Source organism: Hylobates moloch, unplaced genomic scaffold (assembly GCF_009828535.3).
Source record: "Hylobates moloch isolate HMO894 unplaced genomic scaffold, HMol_V3 SCAFFOLD_13, whole genome shotgun sequence".
In the NCBI taxonomy this organism is placed as follows: Eukaryota; Metazoa; Chordata; class Mammalia; order Primates; family Hylobatidae; genus Hylobates; species Hylobates moloch.
In genome coordinates, this window is record NW_026652288.1 from 54,021,447 (window position 1) to 54,047,307 (window position 25,861).

The 25,861-nt window shown below is 33.7% G+C and overlaps 1 protein-coding gene across 7 annotated transcripts in view; it reads right to left on the reverse strand.

The window, feature by feature from the left end:
• The window catches only part of ABCD2 (ATP binding cassette subfamily D member 2), a 146,072-nt gene that overhangs the window by 117,756 nt on the left and 2,455 nt on the right, over positions 1-25,861 (reverse strand). For 4 of the 7 annotated variants that reach the window (XM_058426374.1, XM_032173706.2, XM_032173704.2 and 1 more), the window contains exons 2-6: positions 25,353-25,533; positions 16,296-16,411; positions 13,467-13,635; positions 12,615-12,709; positions 9,296-9,441 (exon numbers count right to left, since the gene is read on the reverse strand). In XM_058426374.1, coding sequence (XP_058282357.1) covers positions 9,296-9,441; positions 12,615-12,709; positions 13,467-13,635; positions 16,296-16,411; positions 25,353-25,533 — 707 coding nt within the window. Of the gene's footprint in view, positions 1-2,796; positions 3,155-5,889; positions 6,017-9,295; positions 9,442-12,614; positions 12,710-13,466; positions 13,636-16,295; positions 16,412-21,986; positions 22,302-25,352; positions 25,534-25,861 lie in introns of those variants that run through there. The other 3 variants (XR_009209311.1, XM_058426375.1, XM_058426377.1) reach the window with 3 other exon arrangements.

Below are 25,861 nucleotides of genomic sequence, written 5' to 3' on the forward strand. Positions count from 1 at the left end.
GTATTGCTAAGCTGTTAATGCAAATTTCTCTAAAAGTCAACTTTAAGAGTATTTATCATTATATCAGATTACCATTTAAATTGCTGGTATTTGACCTATAAAAATTGCAGTTCCATATGGTTTAATGTAATAGTACTCATAAAATGAGAAAAACTTTTGAGTGAGAAGGGAGTTTTTTTCATTATTACTTTTATAAATGAGCCCTTAGAAAAGTTAACGATTTTAAAAAGTATCTTTAGCATTCTTCCAAGCCATAGAGAGCTATAGAAAATTGTGTTTACATTTATAGATCTCTTTAAAAGAGATTTAAAAAAACTGAACTGTACCAACTACTACACAGGAGGAACTAAAATGTACAACTTATATTTCTGTCAACTGACTGCCCAAAGGTATTTATACAAAGATTACTTGGCTGTAAGTCTAACAGTCAGAAAGCAAGGAATAGAAGTCAATTTGCTACAGCAATGCTACTAAGCCTTCCTTGTGGTTAAAATAATTTTCTAAAAAAGAACATGTTAAATGACAGATATTTATCCCCATCATAAAGACGATTTTGCAACATACCTACTGCAAGCAGCAAAACAAATAGATTGCTCATAATTGGTGTAAGGTACCAGATTGACTTGGCAGTAGAAACCAAATCTGTGGAGATGTTCATTCATTCAGTCAATCACTTATCAGATATTTATTGCACAATTACAGTATATTTACTAGGATCCTACCAGTGCTGTACAGAGACATGTGGATGCCTCTTCTAGCTTTTAATCTATAAAAGTTTGTTCAACAGTGACTCAACATGGGCAAAGTCTGTTCCAGTACAACCCCTACTCCCAAAGCCAGATTTCTCTGCTTTGAGGGCAGCAGGACAATGGATATGTAACCTACATACACATTGGCACAGTACATAGGTATAGAGTTCTGTGAGAAGCTCTGGATTAAGCCACATCACATTCCTCCTTTGTTCCAGTGGCTTTTATAGACCCATATTCCACTCAGGCAGTGGCCTGCTAATCTGCCTCTTTCTTAAATGAACACACTCCTTGTCCTCAAGAGGTGCACCCTGTTTGCCTTTTGGTAGCTAGATATTCATTAAGAATTGACAGGTCCAAAAGCTAGAGACCTATAGGAAAATTGAGATTAAGATATTTAAAACAGCATACCCCAGATTCTTGCTTAGATCCTTTTCCAGATCACATCCTCATTTTTAAAATCTGAGATCTTGGATAAAAAGAAAAAAAGCAAGGATCTCACTGAGAATACTTTAACAGCACCCTTTCTGTCCTCCGTAGAGAAAAGAGGCAAATTAGTTCTTCTGACCTGATCTCATATGCTTTCTAGTTAATAGTCATCATCTGGTTTTATACGTGTGGGTTAAACACAAGAGTTCCCTGATCCCTACAAAGAAGAAATCTTGGATTTAGAAGTCATTCATATAGAAACAATAGAAAATGGAACTTCATAGCTTTTATTTTTTTGGTTTATTTTTATTTTTATTCTTTTGAGATAGCATCTCACTCTGTTGCCCAGGCCAGAGTGCAGTGGTGCAATCATGGCTCACTGCAGCCTCAACTTCCCAGACTCAAGCAGTCCTCCCACCTCAGCCTGTTAAGTAGCTGGGACTACAGGGAAGTACCACCATGCCCGGCTAGTTTTTTATTATTTGTATTGACAGGGTCCCTCTATGTTGCCAGGGCTAATCTTAAACTCCTGGCTTCAAGTTATTATCCAACCTCAGCCTCCTAAAGTGCTGGGATTACAGCCATGAGCCACTGGGCCCAGCCCAGAACTTCATGTTTTAAAATATCCATAAAGCTTATTTGGTGCAAGTACTTCTTAGTGCACAGGGCAGTTGTGCCAATGTTGATGTTATCGTCCTTCAAGCCCTTTCTGCAGAACTTCCTGAAACAAAACACCATCTTCACTGTTGCAAGAGACAATCTCTTCTTTTGATGACATAAAGAGTAAGTCATTATCTTTTTATGCCATAATGCATCCTGAAAATTAAGGTTTGCTTGTTTTATATCTCAACAAGAATTCTGATTTAAAATTAAGGGACTATTTTTGAAAAATTCTTTAAAATTTTATAGAGAAATGGATTTTAAAAGAATAGGAAAGAGTAGAGAATATAATTTAATTTGAAAATGAATTGAACACCAATAAATTTCTTAAAATTTCACTTTCATATGAGAATATAGCTTCCTTCACCTATGGCCAAGTACCTATGCTAAAATGTATGTTAAAATTGACTTAATTGCCCTGTACCTCCAGGATTATGAGGACCTCTGCCTCCAAACCACGGCTTGATATTAGCACAGATCAGCACACGAAGAAAACAACCTTAGCTGGCGATACTTGCAAAGTCAGGATAAAGAGTAGTAATTTTTCATACACATGCCCCTGTTGATACCAATAAGGCAAAATGACTTTAGAGTAAGGCACATCTGAGTTCAAATTCTAGCTCCAGCATTTATCCACTGGAGGATTTAAACCTCTTTAAGTTTTCTCACAAAATAGGGATACTAATACCAACTTTATAGGTTGTCATACAGAAAAATAAGAAACTTATATGATATATGTAGAATTGTGACTAGCACACAATAATTGTTTGACACATTGTTAATTATAAAAAATAACAATACCCTAGAGATGCTCAATCCTGGTCCAGGATGCCTAGGACCCATCAGTTATCTCAAGAGCTCACAACATTCTCAGGATAAAATCAATTTTAATTCACATAATTTTTTAAAACACACACAATATCATTAAAGGGAAGAAGTGGAAATGCCATCAAAGAAAATATAGATATCAATTAGAGATACCAAAGAAGACGTAAATATACTAGTACTTGTAAAGGCTGAGATTTCACGTCATAAGCTCTTCTTCCTTAGAAAAACAGTTGAAGAATACAATGGCCAGGTAGAGTGGCTCACGCGTTTAATCCCAGCAATTTGGGAGGCCAAGGCAGGTGGATCACTTGAGGCCAGGGGTTCGAGACCAGCCTGGCCAACGTGATGAAACCCTGACTCTACTAAAAATACAAAAATTATCTGGGTTTGGTGGTGGGCACCTGTAATCCCAGTTACTTGGGAAGCTGAGATGGGATGATCACTTGAGGCCAGGAGTTCAAGATTAGCCCTGGCAACGTAGGAAAACCCTGTCAATACAAATAATAAAAAATTAGCCGTGCATGGTGGTACCATGGTGAACCCAGGAGGCAGAGGCTGCAGTGAGCCAAGACTGTGCCACTGCACTCCAGCCTGGGTGACAGAGTGGCACTCTGCTTCAAAAAAAGAAAAAGAAAAAAGAAGACAGTTGAAGAATACAGACATTTTTGAAAAGTGAAGATAAATTATAAAGAATGATATTTCGTTATTCCTCAGAAAGTTGGGAAAGTAATACAGACTGTATTATGATTATCTGAGAAAATATTTAAGATCAAAAACAGTAAGATTTTTTTCATCATAAGAAGATGCTTAAATGTGATAATCTTTATTAATCTGAAAATGAGAGGCAGTGAGTACAGAAGATTTGTATTCAAAGACTTGGTATAGTCTAACTCTGGCTTTGAAATTCCATATAATGCTAAGTAAAGTCTGTAGTCCCTTTGAAATTCAATTTAATTACTTAAAAATACTCTATTTAGCATAACTTATGCAGAACATAATTAATATGCATTATTCATGCATAACAAGATAGAAATAAAGTTATTATCTATATTTAATTTCCTGTACAATCTAATTAGTGATGTTACCATTCCTGCTTACAATCAAATTTAAAACTTTTATGTTGCATTTAATTTTAAAATGTGATTCATAACTTTATTTATTAGGTAGTATTTATATTTGATCTAGGAGATTAAGTAACACGGTACTTGTGCACACAACCCTGTGAATGAAGTAGTAGTTAATAGTTAGAAGTAAACAAATATTGAGCTGACAAGTAAAATGTTACTCATAATTTCAGAATATCTTCTGAAACCAGGAAACAAAAAATAATGAGTGTTGTGGAAGCAAGCTACCATCATCTTTTATTACGTTTTTTGAAAGAAATTTAACATATAAAATTGTGTCACTTACTTATAGAGAGCAGATTGAGCTCCTTAGCTAGAGCCTGGGAAAATGGCAAACATCCAAAGTACTAAAAAACCTTAAAAAATTAAATCAGGCCAGGCGCGGTGGCTCACGCTTGTAATCCCAGCACTTTGGGAGGCCGAGGCGGGCGGATCACGAGGTCAGGAGATCGAGACCACGGTGAAACCCCGTCTCTACTAAAAATACAAAAAATTAGCCGGGCGTGGTGGCGGGCGCCTGTAGTCCCAGCTACTCGGAGAGGCTGAGGCAGGAGAAAGGCGTGAACCCGGGAGGCGGAGGTTGCAGTGAGCCGAGATTGCGCCACTGCACTCCAGCCTGGGCGACAGAGCGAGACTCCTTCTCAAAAAAAAAAAAAAAAAAAAATTAAATCAAAGAACTTCAGCTAAAAGAAACAGTGCAGCAACGAGTAAGGATCGAGAGGATGAGCTCTATTATTTCCAGTATGTACTGATGACTTCTTATTAGCAGGGATGAGTCTAAGAAACGTTTTCTTTTCTCAGCAGCGTGTGTTAGAGGAGAGTAGGAAAGAACAGTATGCTATCCAAAAGTGTCCAAAAAACAAAAACTTCTGCTTACTTGAATCTGTGGTATTTCTTAGCTATTTAGAAATTGGAGAAACTGATGCAATCCATGGCAACTGTTCAAATCCTGAGTTACTTTCAAAACTCTGGTCAAATGACACACTGTTCTATTTTTTCCTCATTTTGAACATCCATAGCATTTCTTGCCCTTCTTGAGGCACTTATTTCTGGTTTTTATTTCTGTTAGTTGAATGTTTTTATTTATAACTAAATGATACATAAACATAATGAGATTATATCCTAATTGTCTATCCTAAAAAGACTAAATGAAAAAAAATTATATTTCTCTGACATGAAACACAATACTATAGCTATTTCTCCCTTTTTTCTTTTTCTTTCTTTAAAAAAAGTATTTGATCAGATTTAATTCTATACTTATATATAATCCTTCTTTCACTTTCTGAACCTTTTGTTTCTCAGATTCCAAAGTCATGGATGGGCAAAAGTTTATACAAGTTACCTTTTTGTACACCATTGTGGGAAGCCTGAATCTATTTCAGATCTTGTGGGCCTCAGTATTTGGGCCTGCATAGTAAGTTTGAATAGTAAGAAAATTACGATTAAAATTTCTTTTTCAAGATATTTCTGCCAAGGAAGGGTAGGTAGTAAGAGCATACGCGTTAGAATTACGTGATGGGTTGGTGCCCAGGGTGGAATTGGTTCCAGGACCCCAGAAAACACCAAAATCCACAGATGCCTTTATATAAAATGGCCATAGTATTTGCATATAACTGACACACATCCCCCTATATACTTTAAATCATCTTTAGATTACTTGTAATACCTAACACAATACAAATACTATGCATTGGTTTTTTGTTTGTATGATTTTTTTATGGTTATGTTGTTGTTTTTAGTGTTTATTTTAAAAATATTTTTTATTCATGGTGGGTTGAATCCAAGGTTGTGGAAGCTGCAGATACAGAGGCCCGACTGTAATGTGAGGTATGCAGATGATCTTCTGGAGTATTATTTTTAAAAACTAGTACAAAAGAAAGCAAGATTTTGCTCTGAGCAAAATATATTTTGTCACCAAATATCTATTATCATCTGTCTTTCTTCCTTCCCTCCCTTCCTCTGTTGCTTCTCTCCCACTCTCTCTCTACCCCCAACTCCCACTAAATATTCCAATTTATTATTTTGATGATTGTTAGCATACTATAAAATTTTGTTAGCAGGTGAACAACATAAACAAATAAAAGGGTGGGTTAGGGGCTTTCACGGATGAAGACAGAAACTTACCAGGGGATTAGGAAGTAACAAATAGGCCATAAATTAGTGGATTTGTGAAAGTGAGAGCAGGGATCACAAATCTCTCCTTAGGAACTTGGGAAGACAGATAAACTGCAACAAGAATTGACAGAAGAAATTCAGGATCTATGTTCAAATGAAAGACTTTTCCTGAGGTCAGGATGGCTAATATAGGAGAGAGCAGTGAGTTTCAATCATCAGCTTAAGGAGTACATTCACATGGCTCAGAAACTCAAACAGCCTGAAATTTGCAGAATACTGTTCTAAAGTATTACCTGAGCAATACTAAGCATTTTAACATACGCCATTCCATAGATTTAGAATGGTTAACCTACATTTTGATGAAACATTTCTTTCCAGAAACGTATCCGATGCTCCACTGATGATCATATGTCATCATTAATGAAGATAGGATAAAGGGAAGCTGTTCTGAAACCAATTTATCTACCAACATTTTTGTTTGTGTATTCTTGAACTGAAGCCGAGATTTTCTTTTATCTGGTTCTCATTATTAACACTGCTAAAGTACTAGATAACACTAGCTGGGAAAACATTGAGGTGGTTTCATAATTTATTAGGAATTCAGCTTTCCAAGCTTATGAACTGAGCTATAGCAGCATTCTTTGTGAAGATTTGGTTAAAAAAAAAGGCCTAATATAGTTAATTATAATTTTTCCTTAGTGGTTCACTTCTTTCTTCTGTATACTACATGACATCGTTATAAATCCACTTTTACAAAATATACTCTATTTTTCTCCCATGCAAGTAACAATTAATGTACATTCTGATCAATCCATAAAGAGATTCATCCTCTACCCAGAAGTCTTTCAATCACAAAAAGTGAATACAGGGGGATTATTGTAAAGCTCTGTTTTATGACTTGTGAAGTTCATACATAAGTGTCAATTCTATATTGAAATTTCATATTTTTTGCTGCTAAACTAGTAGTTAACTTATATTTGATTATTATGAATTAATACAATAAATTAGATTATATATACATTTTTTGAGGTGGAGTTTTGCTCTTGTTGCCCGGGCTGGAGTGCAATGGCATGATCTCAGCTTACCACGACCTCCGCCTCCAGGTTCAAGCGATTCTCCTTCCTCAGCCTCTTGAGTAGCTGGGATTACAGGCATGCACCACCATACCCGGCTAATTTTGTATTCTTAGTAGAGACAGGGTTTCTCCATGTTGGTCAGGCTGGTCTTGAACTCCTGACCTCAGGTGATCCACCCGCCTCAGCCTCCCAAAGTGCTGGGATTCCAGGCGTGAGCCACCCCACCAAGCCGGATTATATTTACTAATGAGAATATCATAAGGCAGTTACCTACCAACAAGTATTTTGAAATAGATCGCATAGCAGCTTTCTTTTACATCATAAAAACATGTAAGATTATTTTTTAAATTCACTCGAAAAAATCAGAAGATTTTAGAATGTAAGAAACACTACATTTAGACTCTCAGTTTACATATGCATTTAAATAAATTCTATGGTTTTTGCAAGGATAATGGTCCTATAAAACTTCTAACACATACCCAAATGTTCATGTTTCTAAAAGCCATATAATCAAGGTAAATGACTTTTAACAGTAATTATTAAAATACATTTTAGCCTGAAAAATAGAGTTCTCATTGCTATTTTTCTCCTTAACTAGATTGCAGTTGGTTTTTTTGCTTAGGCAACAGTAAATTTCTTAACTAAGAAAAAGTTTCCTAGTGATTTTAGTTTGTTGCAAAGTAACATAGTCAAGTATCTCTGCAGGCAAAGGCTAGAATTTCTTCACTTTCTTATTCCCTGGAAATGTTCTATATTGTTCAGGTCGAAGTTATATTCAACAACTGTAGCTAAAAATATAAAATTTATTTATGTGATTTTACTTGCATCAAGAGAATTGAATTCTATGATATAATAGAAAATTTTCTTCGTCACTCCGGGAACTGTTGTGGGGTGGGGGGAGGGAGGAGGGATAGCATTAGGAGATATACCCAATGCTAAATGACGAGTTAATGGGTGCAGCAAACCAACATGGCACATGGATATATATGTAACAAACCTGCATATTGTGCACATGTACCCTAAAACCTAAAGTATAGTAATAAAAAAATAAAATAAAATAAAAAAGAAAATTTTCTTCGTAATTCTATGCCTTCTAACCTAAATAAAAAAGTAAAATCAACGTACTAAACACATTAATGTCTAAAACAGAAACTTTTGGCAGTATAATTTAGCTTTCAGAATCAGAATGTTTCCCAAAGGAATTGAAAGCATAGACAGAAAGGGACAATGCTTCTGGTGTCACAAAATGTTATCTATTTTGTGTTAAACACAAATATCTATGTCATTGCTCATGTCCAGCATTTTCAGCCAATGCAGTTCTTCATTCTCCTATATTCCAGGCAGCTTCCTACTACCACCATAGGTCTTACTTTAAAGAAAAAAACCCACAAAACCTCATCTGCCTAACTACTATGTCTGGTCTAAAAATTAGGCCAGTAGACAGGATTGTACAGTACATCCAGGCAAAGGCAAAGGGACAAAAGAGACATATGAGAGCACCATACTTGATGTGACTTTTATGTTTGTGCTTGTACTATACTTCCAGCCTAGGCGCCTGTTAGATTCCACAAAACAGTCCTCTGACATAGTAGGAGTGCTTTATGGGATGTCTATGTATCCAGGATGATGACAGATGGAAAAATTACTGGGTCCAATTAACATGAGGAAGTTCTTCAGACTTCACCTTCTCTGATCCACAATGAATATTACTAATTCTTAGTGTATACCTTTGAATTTTAGACATTTCTAATTGTTCTCAGGGAAGACGATAGCTAAAGAGCTCTGAAGAAATAATGTTCTTTTTCTATGTTTACATGATATTCTTACAGTAAAAAAGTTTACTTAAGAAAGTTACAAATCATTAATCATATAGCATAATTGTAAAGTCTATTTTGTGGAGTCTCAAATATAAATGAACAATTTTAGAATATATGAATGTATGCAGCTTGATGGAGAGAGCTGTATACTTATCCAGGTGTTATTTTTTTCTGTGAGAAGAGATAATCTGACATCTCAGGCAATCTAATCATTCTCTGGAACAGCCTGCTTGTTATTCCTTGAGACTAACATCTGCAGTCTTTGAGTATTTATTCCATCTAGACTGATGTGAAAATGAAAAGAAGTGGTATTGTCCTGGTGAGTATTACAATCAAAGCAGTAATAAAATATTTTGGGTGAAGTGAATTTTTATTTCCTTAATAGTTTCTCTTAATAAAAACATTCTTAAAGATATATAAACTGAGGAGCTTGAGGAATCAAGACAATTCAAGAGCAAAAGGAAATTGTTTCTTGTAATATAAAAAGATATACCTACCTTTGTGGAATATAAAACATATGTTGAGGAGGTGGTTTATAGAGGACTCCTTGATACACAGGCCAGAGCCCACTTAGAATTCTGAAGAGAGAACTTTTCCCACAACCATTGGGACCAGTTATCAAAAGATGCATTCCTTCTTCCACCTAAAGTAAGAAATAAAATTACAAACTGCAATAGTTTAAAGTGATTTATTTTGGCAGCACCTAAAAGTAAATTATTTTTTAAAAATGTTCAAACACCTGATAACCTAGAATGGGCAAGAGATCAAGGAAAAGTATTTCAGGGTTGAGAACAAGTTTGGCTTTTGACTATTCTCTGAAGCTAAAAGCATCATAAAATAATTCAATTCCAAAGAAAATGGATCTTCTTGAAATGGGCACTGGCTTTCCAAAATTGTAATTTGTTATCGGATACCACATACACATAGAGAAAAACAACTGCCTGGGAAATAAGACAAATCATAAAAATTTAAGTAAAAATATATCACATTATATTTTGATATTAATATTGGATTAAATTTACATTGAATTCAAATACAACTGAAAATTAACTGCAGTTAATAGCTACAAAGCACAGTTATCCAAGGAGTCAGCTGGGTTGTTTAATTTTACACTTCAGCAGTCTGAAATGCTACAAAAATCACAAAAGCCCATAATCAGAGAGAGAAGATGATTCAAATTCTGCTTTATTCACAGATAGAGAAAATATGTTTAACAAACCAAGGATAGAGGAAAGCAATAGGATTGTATTTTAGTCTCATGTCTAGGGATGAATTAAAACATACACACACACACACATAGAATATTACATATATGTGAATAATATATATATAATATTCATAAATAAAGCAAGTTATTTATTTATTATCTATTGGATACTTCCCTTTATTTTCTATCCTATTATTGACATTTAAACTGTTAAATTTCATGAGTTCCCATTCCACACAATAGGATGAAGAAGTTGTCTTAATATGGTATTTAAAGGGTATTGTGAAGAACAAGCAATAGAAACACCATTTAAAATTTTTGTCTACTTCTACCAAGAGCAAATGAAATTTTATAATCGGTGATACCCAAAAAATAAGTATCAGAAATTTACAGGATGTCTGTAGATCTAGCTTTATATAGAAAGGACACCAATATTCAAATATCAATAATGTAGAATACATCATACTGGACCTCAGAGATGAGAGTATTATTATATTGCTAGCATACCAAGAAAATCCCAGGAAGAAGCTAGAAAAAATTAATTTGTTATCTGCCTGTACTCTTTCAATAGAGAAAAGGCTAAGGGTTTAATTGTGTAGAAGCATAAATATTTTCCAAATGATTTTTTTAAAAAACGTATATATCATGGTGAAAAGCACATTGGCAAAATGTTTTAATAGGGCCATTCTCTATTAGGAATTCTCAGAAATTTAACACATTTTGGGGGTAATTGGAGACTTTCTACATTAATATTAATATTTTTCTCAGCATAAAGTTCTCTGATGCTTAGAATTCTTTCTGTCTCACACTAACTTTTCTTCTGCAAATAATTTTTAATTTTTTTAAAATTTTATTAATTAATTAATTAATTTATTTTTTTTTATACTGAGTCTTATTCTATCTCAGGTTGGAGTGCAGTAGCATGATCTTGGCTCACTACAACCTCTGCTTCCTGGGTTCAAGCGATTCTTGTGCCTTAGACTCCCGAGTAACTGGGATTACAGGTGCCCGCCACAATGCCGGCTAATTTTTGTATTTTTTAGTAGAGACAGGGTTTCTCCATATTGGCCAGGCTGGTCTCGAACTCCTGACCTCAGGTGATCTGCCCGCCTCAGCCTCTCAAAGCGCTGAGATTACAGTCGTGAGCCACCACTCCCGGCCTGCAAATGGTTTTTTAATCCTGCAGGCTAACAAAGGTATGAGATCCTTTCCTCTAGAAACTTATTTTTCAATCTATGCAGAGGAAACAGAACTTCCTATTATATTTTAGGGAACTGAGAGTTTAAATATAATTCTCTGTCTGAGTTGGAAATAAATAATTATGAAGAAAGTGTACTTTACTAATGCATATCTTTGTACAACTTCAGACCTTCTAAGATACTTTCACCAGATTGAGTATTTTTAGTTTAGTTTATTCTATGTAAAAGAAATGGCTCTAAATTTTTCTGCAGAAAGAGTGTGATATGCCCACACTAATGTAGTTAGTAAGCAAAGCTCAAGACGTGTACACTATTTATTAAATAAATAGAGCAACAAGAGTCGTTATTATAAAATGTATCCAGACCAAAAAACCCTCTCTATAAAATCATAAATTATAAATTGTGAAACCATTAATAAATAGTTAAATACTCTGTGTATGCCATGAGTACCTAATTGGTGCTTGTGGTCAGATCCTAGTAATTAGATCATCCTATAGGTCTATACATGGAAAAAAAAATCTGACCAAATTGCAGCTAAACATACAATTTCTTTAAATTTACTAACACAGGATTTTACCCTGTTCAATGCTACTCATCCTCTTCTTTCAACTCTCAGTAACCCAAAATATTTGCAAATACATCTTTGATAATTAAACCTTGACTAAAGTCCATACTAAAATCATTAATTAGCATATGTGTTATCATGTTTGTAATTCTTTTATCAAGTCAAATCATTTCTTTGTTTGAACTAAGCTCAACTTGCTATATTATGTCAGCAAATTATTTTGTGCTTGAATCCCAGAATGTGTGTTTGAATTTTATAATGCCTTAAGTCAGAGACTCAGGTTTATTAGATACTTTTACTTTTTAATTTTTGTAATTAATACGTAAGATGTTAAATAACAAATTATTGTCAACAGAATTAAAACTAAATTCCAATCCATAAATCTTCTGATTATTTTATATTAGTACATTAGTACATGTAATTATTTTAAAAATTTAAGTCACAGAATGTATATTGACAAAATTAAACTTGCTAATGACCGCTATTCATATTTTAGTAAATATATTACAGTATTGGCTTTTTAAAAAATAATTTCTATAAGGCAAAAAATTAAAAGTTATTTCCAGGTACAAATTTCTGACAAAATTTCCTATTGTTCCCCAAAATTACCTTGTACACTATAATTTTGATTTTCAACCTGGCAATAAAGCAGTAGAAATCAAATTTCTCTTTTATCTCTGCTTTCTGAGGAATAACTGCTTCTGTAATTGAGCCACTGTGCATACCTTTCTTGATTTCCCCTTTCCAAATGCTCCTCCAAGTATTTAACATAAGGTACATGAATTCTGAGTTGTTTTGTATTAGTGTGATGGCAACAATCAGAAGATTCTTGAATATCATCTTACTTTGAAGTTTAGCCTGGAAGCCACCACTTCTCCTGCTGGTGTAATTATGGGAACATTTTCACAAATAATTCCATGATCCACATCAATAACTTTTCCTGTAATTAAGAAAAAGTGTAAGATACAAACATTATCATGGGTTTCTGATTAAATAACTTAAATTATTATGCAGTATAACAGGTAATTTCAATTATAAAGATAATTCACAGTAACAAATCACAGAAACAAATGTAAATATGGATATCCAGACCTGAAGCAAAGTTTAATGTAATGCAAATTTGTACATATTGACACATCTACTTGGAAAATCTTTCTGAGAAACATTTTATAATAATTGAATGTCAACATCATTACAATAGCAAAGCTATACAATCTGAAATAACCCAGCCTTAATTTTTACAACTACTCTATTTCCCTAAATTAATATTTCCTATAGAAAAAAAACCCCACAGTGCTGCAGAAAAGTGAAATAAGACATAGAATAATGCAATTTAAAAAAATATGTAACCAAATTTAAGTTTAGAAACAGTATAATGAAGAACAACATGACATTAGCTCGAATTCTATTTGTTAGATGAATTTTAAAAGCAAACAATTCATTATGCCATATGTGCAGTTTCCAAAAATAATTTGGAAAATTGTGTCCTAAACAAAAGTAGCATAACACTGTGTTTTTGTGGTAATGTTAGTCACTACCCCTCGAATTGCAATACTAATATTAGGGATTGCTGTTTAAATAATGTTGGTTATTTAAATGTTGGTACTTTGTAACTACTAAAAGCTACCTTCTTAAACTTTGGTTCTGTTGATAAACACTTAAATATAGCAAAATATAAAAGTACTTGAGTTTAATACCTTTAATTGCCAATGTGTCACTGAGAGGTATTTCTACATTAGCTCCATTCTTGCTATGGCTTTCAGACTCTTGAATGACAGCAGTTCTCTTATAAATGCCTCTTTTTACTTCATCAAAGACCCAAAACATATTGTACACTCGAGCAGTGTAGCCTGCTAATTCAGTGACCTAAAAGCAATGCAGAGATATAAAATAGAGTTACTATACCCAAGACAAGATTTTAAATAAATATGTAATCAGATAAGCTTCTTGACTTAGTGTTAAAGATCCTATTGTATTATATATGAGATATATATAATACATCTGAAAACTAAGACACATGACAGTACAAAAGAGCACTATAACACAATAATGTGTTTGATTGAAATTATAAAATATACAGATTTCAGAATATTAATGAGACTTAAGGATCTTTCAGTCAAATTTCTGATTTGACCTCTGTTTACATGATGAAATTCATTTCCGATAAATTATTAAATTTTGTGGAAAGCTTAAGGTCATTCAGTGAAATTACAATCTTTTATTTTTGGTATCTTTTTTCTATTTAAAACAGAAGGTCTTAAGTAGGAGAAAAGTACCTTTTTGTCCTATTATGAAATGAATGTTTCCAAGCCAAATTGATTGTCAAAATTCCTATATTTGGCAGGATACCAATATTGAGAGCAAGCTCAATGAAAAGCTTCAAATCCTTGTCAGTATAATTCCTACAATCCAGCTTCTTTTGAAGCCAAACATGATTTATATGCCCAAAGAAAAACATTAAATATATTATTTTTTTCTAGGTAAGATGAGCTAAATCTCTACTTTAGTCCACAAAGCTCAATGGAATGGTGCCTTGTTCCTATTCTGTCAGCTGTTCATTTTGGTTAACCTCCTGCTGTTTTTCTATTAAGAGAACACCTTGCTATCAGGGTACTGTGAAAGGTGACTCATCTCCTATCAAGAACATGTTTCTCAATAAAAAAGAATACACAAGAACTAAAGATAGTTCTTGCACAAGAATGCACAAGAATAAGCAAGGCATCTCAGAAATAAATGTTTCTTAATAAATTGCGGAAAAATACAACAATGCTGACATTTGTGTAAAATTTCTGTGTATGCAAAACATAAGCAGTAAATGAGTAGGTATTATTATTAAAAGCCTTCTACAACACATCTCTACTGAGAGATCTGTAATTACACTATTATTTCATTTCTATATGTTAATGTTATAGCTATTTAAGTGATAATTTCTAATGTTATCTAGAAGAACCTCTTGAGTTGCCAAGTAGAGGAAAACAAATTTAAAGATTAACAAAATATGGATTCAAGTGAAACCTGGGCAAATATAAATATTTGCGTAGAAAAAATTCCAAAACCACAAGTAGAAGTCAATTCAAGAAAGGCAGGAGGCAATGAGTCAGTGGACCAGGATGGAGTGTGAAGACGGCAGGAAGTGTCTGACAAAAACTAAGAATGTGCTGGTAGACAAATTACTCTGGGGTACAAGGCAGGGAATTTGTCTTAGAACCCTAACTCTACAAAGGAAACTTGGTCCCTCTGGTGCTAGCAGAGAAGGCGTGGTGGGTGCTTTCACGCGCCGTCACAGCAGTACAAGAATTTTTAGAAGTGAACATTTTATGATTAAAAGTAAATTCAGGCAAAATAAAGCAAAATGCAATCATCTGTTGAGTTGGAGACAGTTTAGAAAAACTAATTGATATCATTTCTCTAACCTAGATAGCGCAATATTTTAATGTGAGATAAATAAAATTTTGATTTGTCATTTAATTTTAAGTAATTTATTACATCAACAAATCTATCCCAAAGACTGTCTCCAGTTTATCAAAATTATTATTTGAACTTTTTTAAAAAAATTGAGTTGCTTGCTAGCCCTTTGTAACTCTTTTGTATAGTTTATTCAAGGCTGACTTAATATGCAGCTAAATTTATAATGATGCTCTAGAATTTATATTGATATGATAGCCATAAGAGTAACTGGTAGTGAGAATAACTTTTATGGGAACATTGTGTAATATCTGAATTAAATTAAGTAATTTTAACCTTAGCCCTGTGGTATCTGCAGGTTTTATTACTATTTTGTCAACAAATATGTATTAACCACATACAGTATTCCAAGTACGAAAATGGATATTAGAAATGTAAAGACGAATAAGTCAGTTCCTGCTTCAAGGAGCTAAATGGCGTGATGCAGGCAATATAGACAGTTACAATGTGGTAAAACATCAGACATACACTGAGATGGACACAAAACAGGAAGACCCAAACTCTGCAGGAAGAATGTGGAATGGTAAGAAGGTATTACCCATTTAATGAAGGAAAGGTAAAAGTTTGCAAGATATATAAGAAATGTTATTAGCTAACATTTATTGAGTGTTTAATATGTGCTGTTTTAAATATTCTACATGTATCAACTCACAACAACCCCACAAGTCAGTGTTATCATTATCCCCATTTTATAGATGAAGAAACAGAGACACAGATGCATTAGCGAACTTGACCCAAGGTCACATAATTTGTAAATTCATAAAATGAAAATTTAGGCACTCTGGCTCCAGAGTTCATACCTAAGGGTTTCTTTAAAATGTGAAAACAGAGATATCATACTATAGAGAGAAAATGAGAAGTAACAATTGATAGTATTATAAAACAAAGGATATTAGCAGCATTACACTTGGGAGTTGCTGCCCTTAATCTTGATTATACTCAGCAATTTTTGGCAGAGAAAAGATATGTTTCCAAAATACTAAGTATACTTGGTAATTGACATTTTGCTTGATTTTCATAAATTTTATTTTAATTGAATTGACAATAAGAAATGCAAGTACCTCTTTGTATGAAGACATAATCCTCTCAATAGCATCAGCTCCAGAGGCCAGTAAATTTCGAGCAGTGGTAAAGGCTTCTGTCCGTTCACTAACCATAACTTGCTTTTGGCCATCCTCTAGATATAAAAACAAATTACAAAACTATTGAGTTTTTCTTTTTTAGTAACTCAATGTTTTATATTATACAAACTAAATTGTGGCTAAAACAACCACATATTAATTTTTCATTAGTAGTAGCAATTTTCTAGAAATATAATGAATCATTGAAAACTCAGTGTTTGGGCCAGGTGCAGTGGCTCACGCCTGTAATCCCAGCATTTTGAGAGGCCTAGGCGGGCGGATCACTTGAGGTCAGGAATTTGAGACTAGCTTGGCCAGTATGGTGAAACCTTGTCTCTACTAAAAATACAAAAATAAGCCAGATGTGGTGGTGTGTGCTTGTAGTCGCAGCTCCTTGGGAGGCTGAGGCAGGAGGATCACTTGAACCTGGGAGGTGGAGGTTGCAGTGAGCAGAGATCATGCCACTGGACTCCAGCCTGGGCCACAGAGTGAGACCCCTTCTCAAAAGAAGAAAGGAAAGGAAAAAAAGAAAAGAAAGGAAGAGAGAGGAGAGCAGAGGGGAGGAGAGGAGAGGAGAGAAGAGAAATAAATGTTTGTATCAGATTTTGTTTAAAGTTCCTCTTGTTTTATTATTTTTTCCAAAATGAGAGTTGGGACAAATAAATCAAAAGGAACTAAAACTATTTTCATTTAGCATTCTTTCAACCCTTTCCATATTGGACTCCCTGCCCTTAGGAGGGAGCAATAATGTACTACTGGGTGGCCGGGTGCGGTGGCTCATGCCTATAGTCCTGGCACTCTGGGAGGCCAAGGCAGGCAGATCACTTGAGACCAGGAGTTTGAGACCAGCCTGGCCAACATGGTGAAACCCCATCTCTACCAAAAAAAAATGAAAATTAGCCAGGCATGATGGCAGATTCCTGCAATCCCAGCTACTTGGGAGGCTGAGGCACGAGAATCGCTTGAACCCAGGAGGTGAAGGTTGCAGTGAGTGGAGATCACACCACCACACTCCAGCCTGGGTGACAGAGTGAGACCCTGCCTCAAAATAAAATAAAATAAAATAAAATAAAACAAAATAAAATAAAATACCTACTGGGCAATAAAATAGTATTGATCTGGTAATTAAATATTAATACTACTAATTAATAAACAGACATTTATAGTGTAGTTTCTTTAATAGAAATGCAAATTAGCTGATTCTCATAATCTAGCCTCTGTCTACCTTTCTCAACCATCCTTCACTCTACGCTCCAGCAGCACCCCATACATGACATACTCTGTTAATCCTCTGGCATTTGTATATGTGATTTCTTTGGACTTTAATATACTTTCCTTTCTTTCTTGCCTAACTTTTTCTTCTTCTTTAAGAGTTAACACTTTACTAAAGGTATTCCTAAGAATCCTGTCTCTTTCAGTGGACTATAATTTCTTTGAAGGTCAAGACTGTGTGTTTTATTCTTTATTCCTAGTATTCAGCACAGGGTCTAACACATACTACTCCTTAATGTGTATTGAATGGATGGATGAGTGGATGGATGGATGGATGGATGAACATCCTAAATTACTTTCAATGGAGAATTATGGTTAAGAGTTAGGAATCAGACTAGGTTTGAATCTAGGTTTTACTCCTTATAAGCCAGTAGTAAGGTAAGTAGGGCAAGACACTTACCTCTCCACACCTATTTTCTCACCTGTAAAATGAGGTACATAACTATCTCAAACAGTCCTATCTTTTAGGGTTCTAAGGGTTATTGGTGAAAACCAAATGAAGTGTTAGTGCAATACATGGCCCACAGTAAGTGCTCTAAATATCAGCAGTTATTATTTTTTCTAGTTGTCGTTGCTATTATTGTATATCCACTCAATTTTAGTTTTAGTATTCAAAATTACATTCTCCAGGTTGTTACTTTAATCTTTTCATCAATTTGATTCTCTAGCTGGTCCTTCTGTAGATTATCTTCAAATTTCCAAACTAGATATTATAAGTTAAGGAGGAAAGTAGCAGTGATATGGATAGCCATAGGCCCATTTTGATATTTAATTCACTCTAATTTATCTCAAAGGATTTCAGTGCAAATATATACTTTATGCCTTGCTGTAATTACCAGATATTTTTACTTTTTTTTCATATAGACAGCTCAACTTACTTTGAAAGGGATACCTGCACAATATAAGGTAAAATTCACCCAGCATGTATTTACTTGACACCTAGATGTGCAAGAAATTAGGCAAGATACTGTGGGATATAACAAGAAGAAATGTGATTTTTAGATTTTTTTTTCCTGAGGGAGCTTACAGCTTGGTAGAAGAGAGATGTCAGATTCCTAAACAATTATGTAGGGAAGCCTGGATGAGTTAATGCAAGGTGTTTGGAGAGGGCAAAAATTATTACTTGCTGCAAGAGACAGAAAATGCTTCATGGAGGAGTAGATTTTGAGAGATGTCTTGAAGACGGCATAAAATTTTAATAGATTAAAAGTATGGCATAAGCAATAGCACAGAGAAGGGACATGTCAAGTAATGCTAATGAATGACAAACTGGTTAAGTTTACAGTATGGGTTGATTTCATGGACTATCAGAATCATCATCAGTTCATGGAGACGTTTTACCATAGTCCAATGTGTCCTCTCCTAGCCCTACTGATAATCACTGCTCTAGAGAACTACTGTTACTCCCCTTGAAGTTAATTAGTTAGTTTACCTAAAGAAGGAAACAAAAAGGCTGATGAGCATTGGTATAAGGGAGAAGCAAAAGATGTGATTACATAAATAGACTGGGAACAGAATATAGATATTCTTAAAGACATGTAAATGTGTGATACAATTTAGATAGCCACAAAACGAGTACCAAAATAGTAAATTCTTATATCAGTTAAAATGCTAAGAATAGTTTTGGCTCATAGAAAATCTGGCTGACAATCTAAAATAATTATGGAATTTTATGAATTTGGGTTAAAAGGGATTCGAATAGTAGTTTTCATCGACAGCCTCTGTTAAGAGGAAAAAACATTTGCACAGATGGACTGGCATTTCATATGGCATGATAATTTCTGTCTTGCTTTGGCAGATTAATGCTTATTGGGTCTTCTTCATGTTTTTAGCAATAAAATAACAAAAGCTTCCTCCAGATTTTATGTGGCTTTTTATTCTACTAGTTGTTCTTTGGCAGGTACTGTGAGAGAATTTCCAGTAGTATTTTGTCATGCATGCAACAGCCAACTGCCTGACCTCTAAGACAGGGCCAGATTCCTTAGTGCCAGAGATATAAATCTATGACCTAAAATACTAAGCAGTTTTTATTCTAGGTCAATACATTCTTTTTGTCCTCACCGAATATTTTAGCTCTTTTGTCAAAGGTTCCTCATTTAAGGATTTCATATTTAACACTATACCTGTTCATTTTACTGCTACTTTGGAATTCTGATAGTAACAAGAACATATTGAAAATTGGTCACATGTCTTGTTATTTCACAGAAAAGATGGGAAAGAATTTTAAACTTAAGGTTATGCCTTATATATTTATCATAACCCTTGCAAATGTACATCACAAGGAGTGAAGCCTAATGTAAACTATGAACTTTGGTTAATAAGGAATAGATATTGGTTCATCAGTTGTAATGAAAGTTCCACACTAATACAAGATATAAGGCATAGGGGAAACTATGGGGGGGAGAGGGTATTTAGGACCACTGTACCTTCTGATCAATTTTTGTAAACCTAAAACTTACCTAAAGAAATCAGGTGTATTATTTTTAAAAAATAAAAAGTAAGTTTATTCTTCTACTTTTTTCAAGCTTATCATCTGAGTTTCTCTTCTTTTATCTTTCTCTTTGTCATCTTGACAAATCTTGACAAAATTTATAACCTGCGCCTATCCTCCACCATATACAAACATCCATTCTAAATGACTGCAGATCTGAATGTGAAATGAAAAACCAAGGAAATTTCTAGAAGATAAAATAAGGAATATCTTTATTATGTTGAGTTAGGCAGATATTTCTTAAATAGGACATAAAACCACTAACCATAAAGAAAATTATTGGTGAATTAAACTATATTAAAAGTATGAATTTCTATTAGACACCATTAAGAGAGTGAAAAGGCAAGATGTAGGGTGGGAAAATATATTTGAGATTAAATGTGTGTGTGTGTGTGTGTATGGGAATGTGTGTGTGTGTGGCGTGCATGTATATTATATATCCAACAAATGACTCATTACATAATACATAAAAGCTTTTACAAATCAGAAAGAAAAAAACTGATAAACCAATGTAAAAATGAGCAAAAGACTTACAGGCACATCATAACAAAGGCTATCCAAACATCCAATGAATAAATAAAAATGCTTAACCTCATTAGTCATTAGAGAAATGCAAACTAAGATCACAGTGAAGCACCACTATACACTCATGAGAATGTCTAAAACGAAAAAGCCAGACAAAGATGTGGAGGAAATAGAACCCTTACACATTGCTGTTGGGAATGTAAATTGAAAGAACTTTTTTTGGAAAACTGTTTTACAAAATCTGCTAAAGCTGAACCTATGCATAGCCTGTAATCTAGCAGTTCCACTTCTAGTTAAGTACCCACAGATATGTGTATATATACACCAAAAGATATGGACAAAAATGTTCTTAACAGCACTATTACTAATACCCACCAAACTGGATACAATCTAATGTCTGCTAACAACAGAATGGTTAAATAAAATGGTATAGTCATACAATGGGATGCTATATAGCAAAGTCAATAAATATACTATGGTTATACTCAGTAACACTGATGAAGCTCATAAGCATAATACTGAGTCAAAGAAGCTAGTCATAAAAGAGTATGTATTATATAATACTATTTATGTAATTTTCAAACTAGCAAATACTACTTGATAGTGAGAAGGTCATTATACTTTGTGACAACTCATTAACTGGTACACTAATGATTATGCCCATATTGGCATATATGCTATACTTGAAACAATTACAGTCACTTATATGCATACTTAATTAGAGTTTTAAAGTATGCCTTTGATATGTATTGATAATACTGCTATGTTCATTGGTCAAAAAGAGTACAATTATATCCAAATTGGCCCACAATATAAAATAACATTTCAACGATTTGGCATTGGAATATGAGACAATAATGCAGCAGAAGCTGAAGCTATGGTTATAATCTTATTGGCAGTACACTTTAGGAATAAAAGCATCACCCATGCTACTGGAGTGCATGCAATGTCTTTCAGTTACTCCCGATATTCTGCTTCACACTCACAGATCACAAACATGTGGACATTACTGGCAGTGCTAGTAGCTTAGACCCTCTTTTTTCCTGCCTGTTAGGTGTCTGTGATAAGATATCGACAGAGTAACCTCATAGCTTTCACTGGCCTCCTTGCCCAGAACAGCTTTTGATATCAAGAGAAGAAAGGCAGCCTACTAACGTTAAAGAATTGAAGTTGTAGACCTCAGGTAACTATTTTCTTCACATAATTTCAGTCATTCTCTTAATACTAAGTAAAGAAAGGGGTGATAGTCTTTAAAAATAATATGATAGAAACTCTACATAACTAACACTTCAGTGCCTCTTTGCCAACCATTTGGTCCCATGATTACTCTGCCTCAAACTTACCCGTGTTCCTTGTAGAATAAGTTCCATTGTAGCTAATATGGTGGCAGCATGATGCAGTAGAAACAAGCAGTGCATCTGGAGTTATATAACACCCTCCATCCTTAGAGCTTCCGCTAACTAACTGTGTGACTTTAGGCAAAGCTGGGGCTCTAGACCAGATGGCCTTTAAGATCCTCTTTTGATGTGAAAATGCCATGTTCTATATGTAATTTTATTATGTGAATTTGAATATAAACATAATCCTGTCCTTACCATAAGATTTCACTTACAGTTTTAGGTGGATAGTACAGCAAATCTGCAATAGAATTATTTTTCCTTTCCCTTCCAACAAAAATTATGCAGGTTCTTCCTTTCTCCATTTTCACCTCTGAATTCCTAATCACGTTTGAACTTGCTCCTTTAAGCTACAGCAGTGATCATGTTAGCAAACATCTATTGAATACCTGTGAGCCAGGCCTTGTTCTAAGTTTTACATATCTGATCTTATTTAATGCTTGTAACAACGCTGCTATCATTTCTCTCATTTTGGAAATGTGGAGATTGAAGGACAAAAGGTTACATGATTTGCCCAGGGTCACAGTCTAGAAAGCAAAGAAGCCAGCACATGATCCAGGAGATCTGACTCAGGAGCCACAGAGTAAGAATATGATAAATATTAACAATCGCTTCTACCTAGGTTCTTACTTAGCCAAGGACTGTTTCAAAGCACATTAAGTATGTTTCATGTAATTTCATAAAAATTTTGAAAGATGTGTATAATTATCTCTATAGTTAAGATAGGAAAACTGATGTACATAAGGTGTATGTAACTTTCCCAGGAAAGGGTAACTATCAAATAGCAGAGCCAACATCTGAACAGCAGCCTTCTTTTTTCTTCATTCTATCCTCTTTTCTCCCCCCTACTTCACATTTTCCCCTTGCCATTTCTTTCTGACTCACCTATTTTTCTACCTTTTTTTTTTTGCCTTAAAATATATAGCATCATGCACTTTACCCTCTAACATAAGGGACAACTAAAGGCATAAGTGTAAACTATGACTGAAGATTAGATTAGAATACATGGTATGTAATTCCAAGAACTAAAACCTTAAAGATATACTATTATTTTAAAAAAATTCTTTTGGCTAAGTAAAGTCACTCGGTATTTTCATGTGTTAAATCTTTGTATGACAAATATATTTAGTAAATACATACATATACCTGCAAACATTACAAGCACAGATAGTAACCCTTGATATTACAGATTTTGAAGAACATTCTCAATTAATATTCTGTCATATGAATTCATTTTTCTGTCTATGAAATTCTTACATTACTTTTCTCTATATAAAAATTTTCTCTTGAAAGAAGCTTTAAGAAATACTTTGCTTCACTTGCCTCAATGTGGTTATTATATTTCAATCTAAAATTTTAATGTTTCTTTAATTTAATATGGAATTTTCAGGATTTGTGGGATTTATTTTGAAATATATTATTACATCTTGTTAAATAAGCTTGTTAGATTCTTTGTATACATTGTTTACTTCTTACTGGTCTCTGTGGGGTTAATTTGTCACCATTTAATAGCTGCATTTTTGCTGTTCTATGCTGAATACTCCAGGGTTTTTTAATAACACCAGTGTGTCCAAGCACTGACTAACAAAACTACATCATAATCTTGTCTATAGAGTTGTCTCTAATATACATTATATATTAAACTTTTTAAATGAGTATTGTTATTTTAAGAAATGACTTTTTAAGTGAATATCTGATAATTTTGACTTTTTTTGGTAAAACTAATACTAAAACCATAGATTTTAAAGTGTCATTCTCTCTAATACTCTTTTGAAAAAGTAATTTTATTTCATTATGAAAGGATTATGTCTAAAATACTATTACTAACAATACCTTTTTCAATATAAACTTTTTAAAATTAAATTCTTTTCAGTAAATTTTAAAACACAAAACCAGATAAAATTCAATTTTCTTAGTGGTCTACAAATACTCTCTATTACACAGTTCAGTTGTGAAGTATAATTGATATATGTATAGTACTTGCCACAAAGAAAGACTGGCAAATACTAACTTACTGAAATGAACATATTTATGTTAAGAATAACTCAACTTTGACAAGTGTTTTTGTAAGGATTGGTTAAAACATTGAAGCACAGTTTCAAAACATTAAGGCATATTGTAATTATTGTTTTTATTAGATCACTTCAAACAAATAACTATTCATCCTTAATTCTATACAAAATAACTATAAAACTGTAGATTCTGTAACAATATTCTTAGTTTTCTAGGTAATAATTGTCACCTTTTATTTTCTAGGTAATAATTGTCACCATATATCAAGTATAACATGCCCTGTACTTCATAAACATTATTCAGTTAAATCCTCACAACAATTCTCTGAAGTAGCCTTTCTGGTTCTCATTTTACAAATGAAGAAACTAAGGTATAGAGAGTTTAATCAACTCTAATTAGACTAAGAGGATACAAGTAGGAAGAGGGGGAACCAAAAGTTGAACAAAACTCTGTTTCACTACAAAGCCTATGCTTATGGCCAATTTTAGTCCAGTGATTTTTAAGGAGGGATGTCTTATTTTAGGAAAAGAGTAGAAAATACTTCTTCAGTTAATTCTTCTCTGTTCCAACCAATTAAGATCCAAGCTCCCATCCAAGGATGATACAACATTTTAACATTGTCTTTTCTTCCTTGCCCTTATCTTTCTTTGTTATTCCAAAGAATAAAAACTGTTATTAAAAACTGTTGAGACAGTGGTAGGATAGAATTAGCCAGCTGCAGCTTGACAACCACCATTCCTACAAAACCACCAAATCGTGCTGCATAAGAGGTTATCTGTATTATTCACAAGTAGAGGAGCCCTTATTCCATGGCACTTAAGCATTCTCTGAAGCAATATTTCTGCTTGCCCATTGTAGTCAATTGACTTTTCAAATCGCAAAGCAGGGCAAATTCAGTTATAGAATATTTATAGACTAAATGTATGGGATGTGTAGAACTAATGTTTATAACACATGAGAAAAGCTTGTGTTATACTCTTTCTGAGGGTACTAACTTGTTCTGAGGTTAAGTGTAAAGTAAAGAAAATTCCTATATTAGGCAATATAATTAAAATTGCTCAAGGTCAACTCCCAGAAACATTGCATCAGAGATCTCTGAAATAGCTCAGAACTGGGAACGTCTTTGAGCCACTGTCTCCTTATTTCATACTGCTGGTCTTATTACTCTGCCATTGTTTTGGACCATTGTTAACTAGAATATGACCATGTACACAGTTTAGCTCACATAAAACTAGCAATGACAACTTCAAAAGAAATAATGTTAAAAATATATTTGAGATTAAGCATAAATGTCCTTACCACCATCTGCAAAGCCAGTTGCAGTGATAATAGGTATAGCCACCATAATTAGTCCACTGCTGCTCCAAACATACTTCATCAGGAACTGTTCTATCATGATATACCACAAACGTTTGGATAAAATGAGGTTCATCTGATCTGCTAAAGCTTTGTAACTTTTCTGAAGTTGTTTCATTTCTACCTACAGAGAGGAAAAAGAGTTGAGAACTTTCTTTAAAGATATATACATATTCTTCTTTTTTTTTTTTTTTTAGTATGGCATTATCTATGCAGCTTAACAACCAATAAATGCAGATTAATACCAGTATTAGTTATTATTTAGTTTTGGTCACATACATATTATTTTAAAAAGTTTATGCTACTCAGTGGACATAATGTTAGGTATAAAATACATATAAGTAATTTATAGTTATGATATTTAAATTTTATGTATGAGATGTTAAAATTAAATGATATTATATAAGACATGAATAAACAAGTATTAGAGCTTTGTCCTTGTTGATTACACC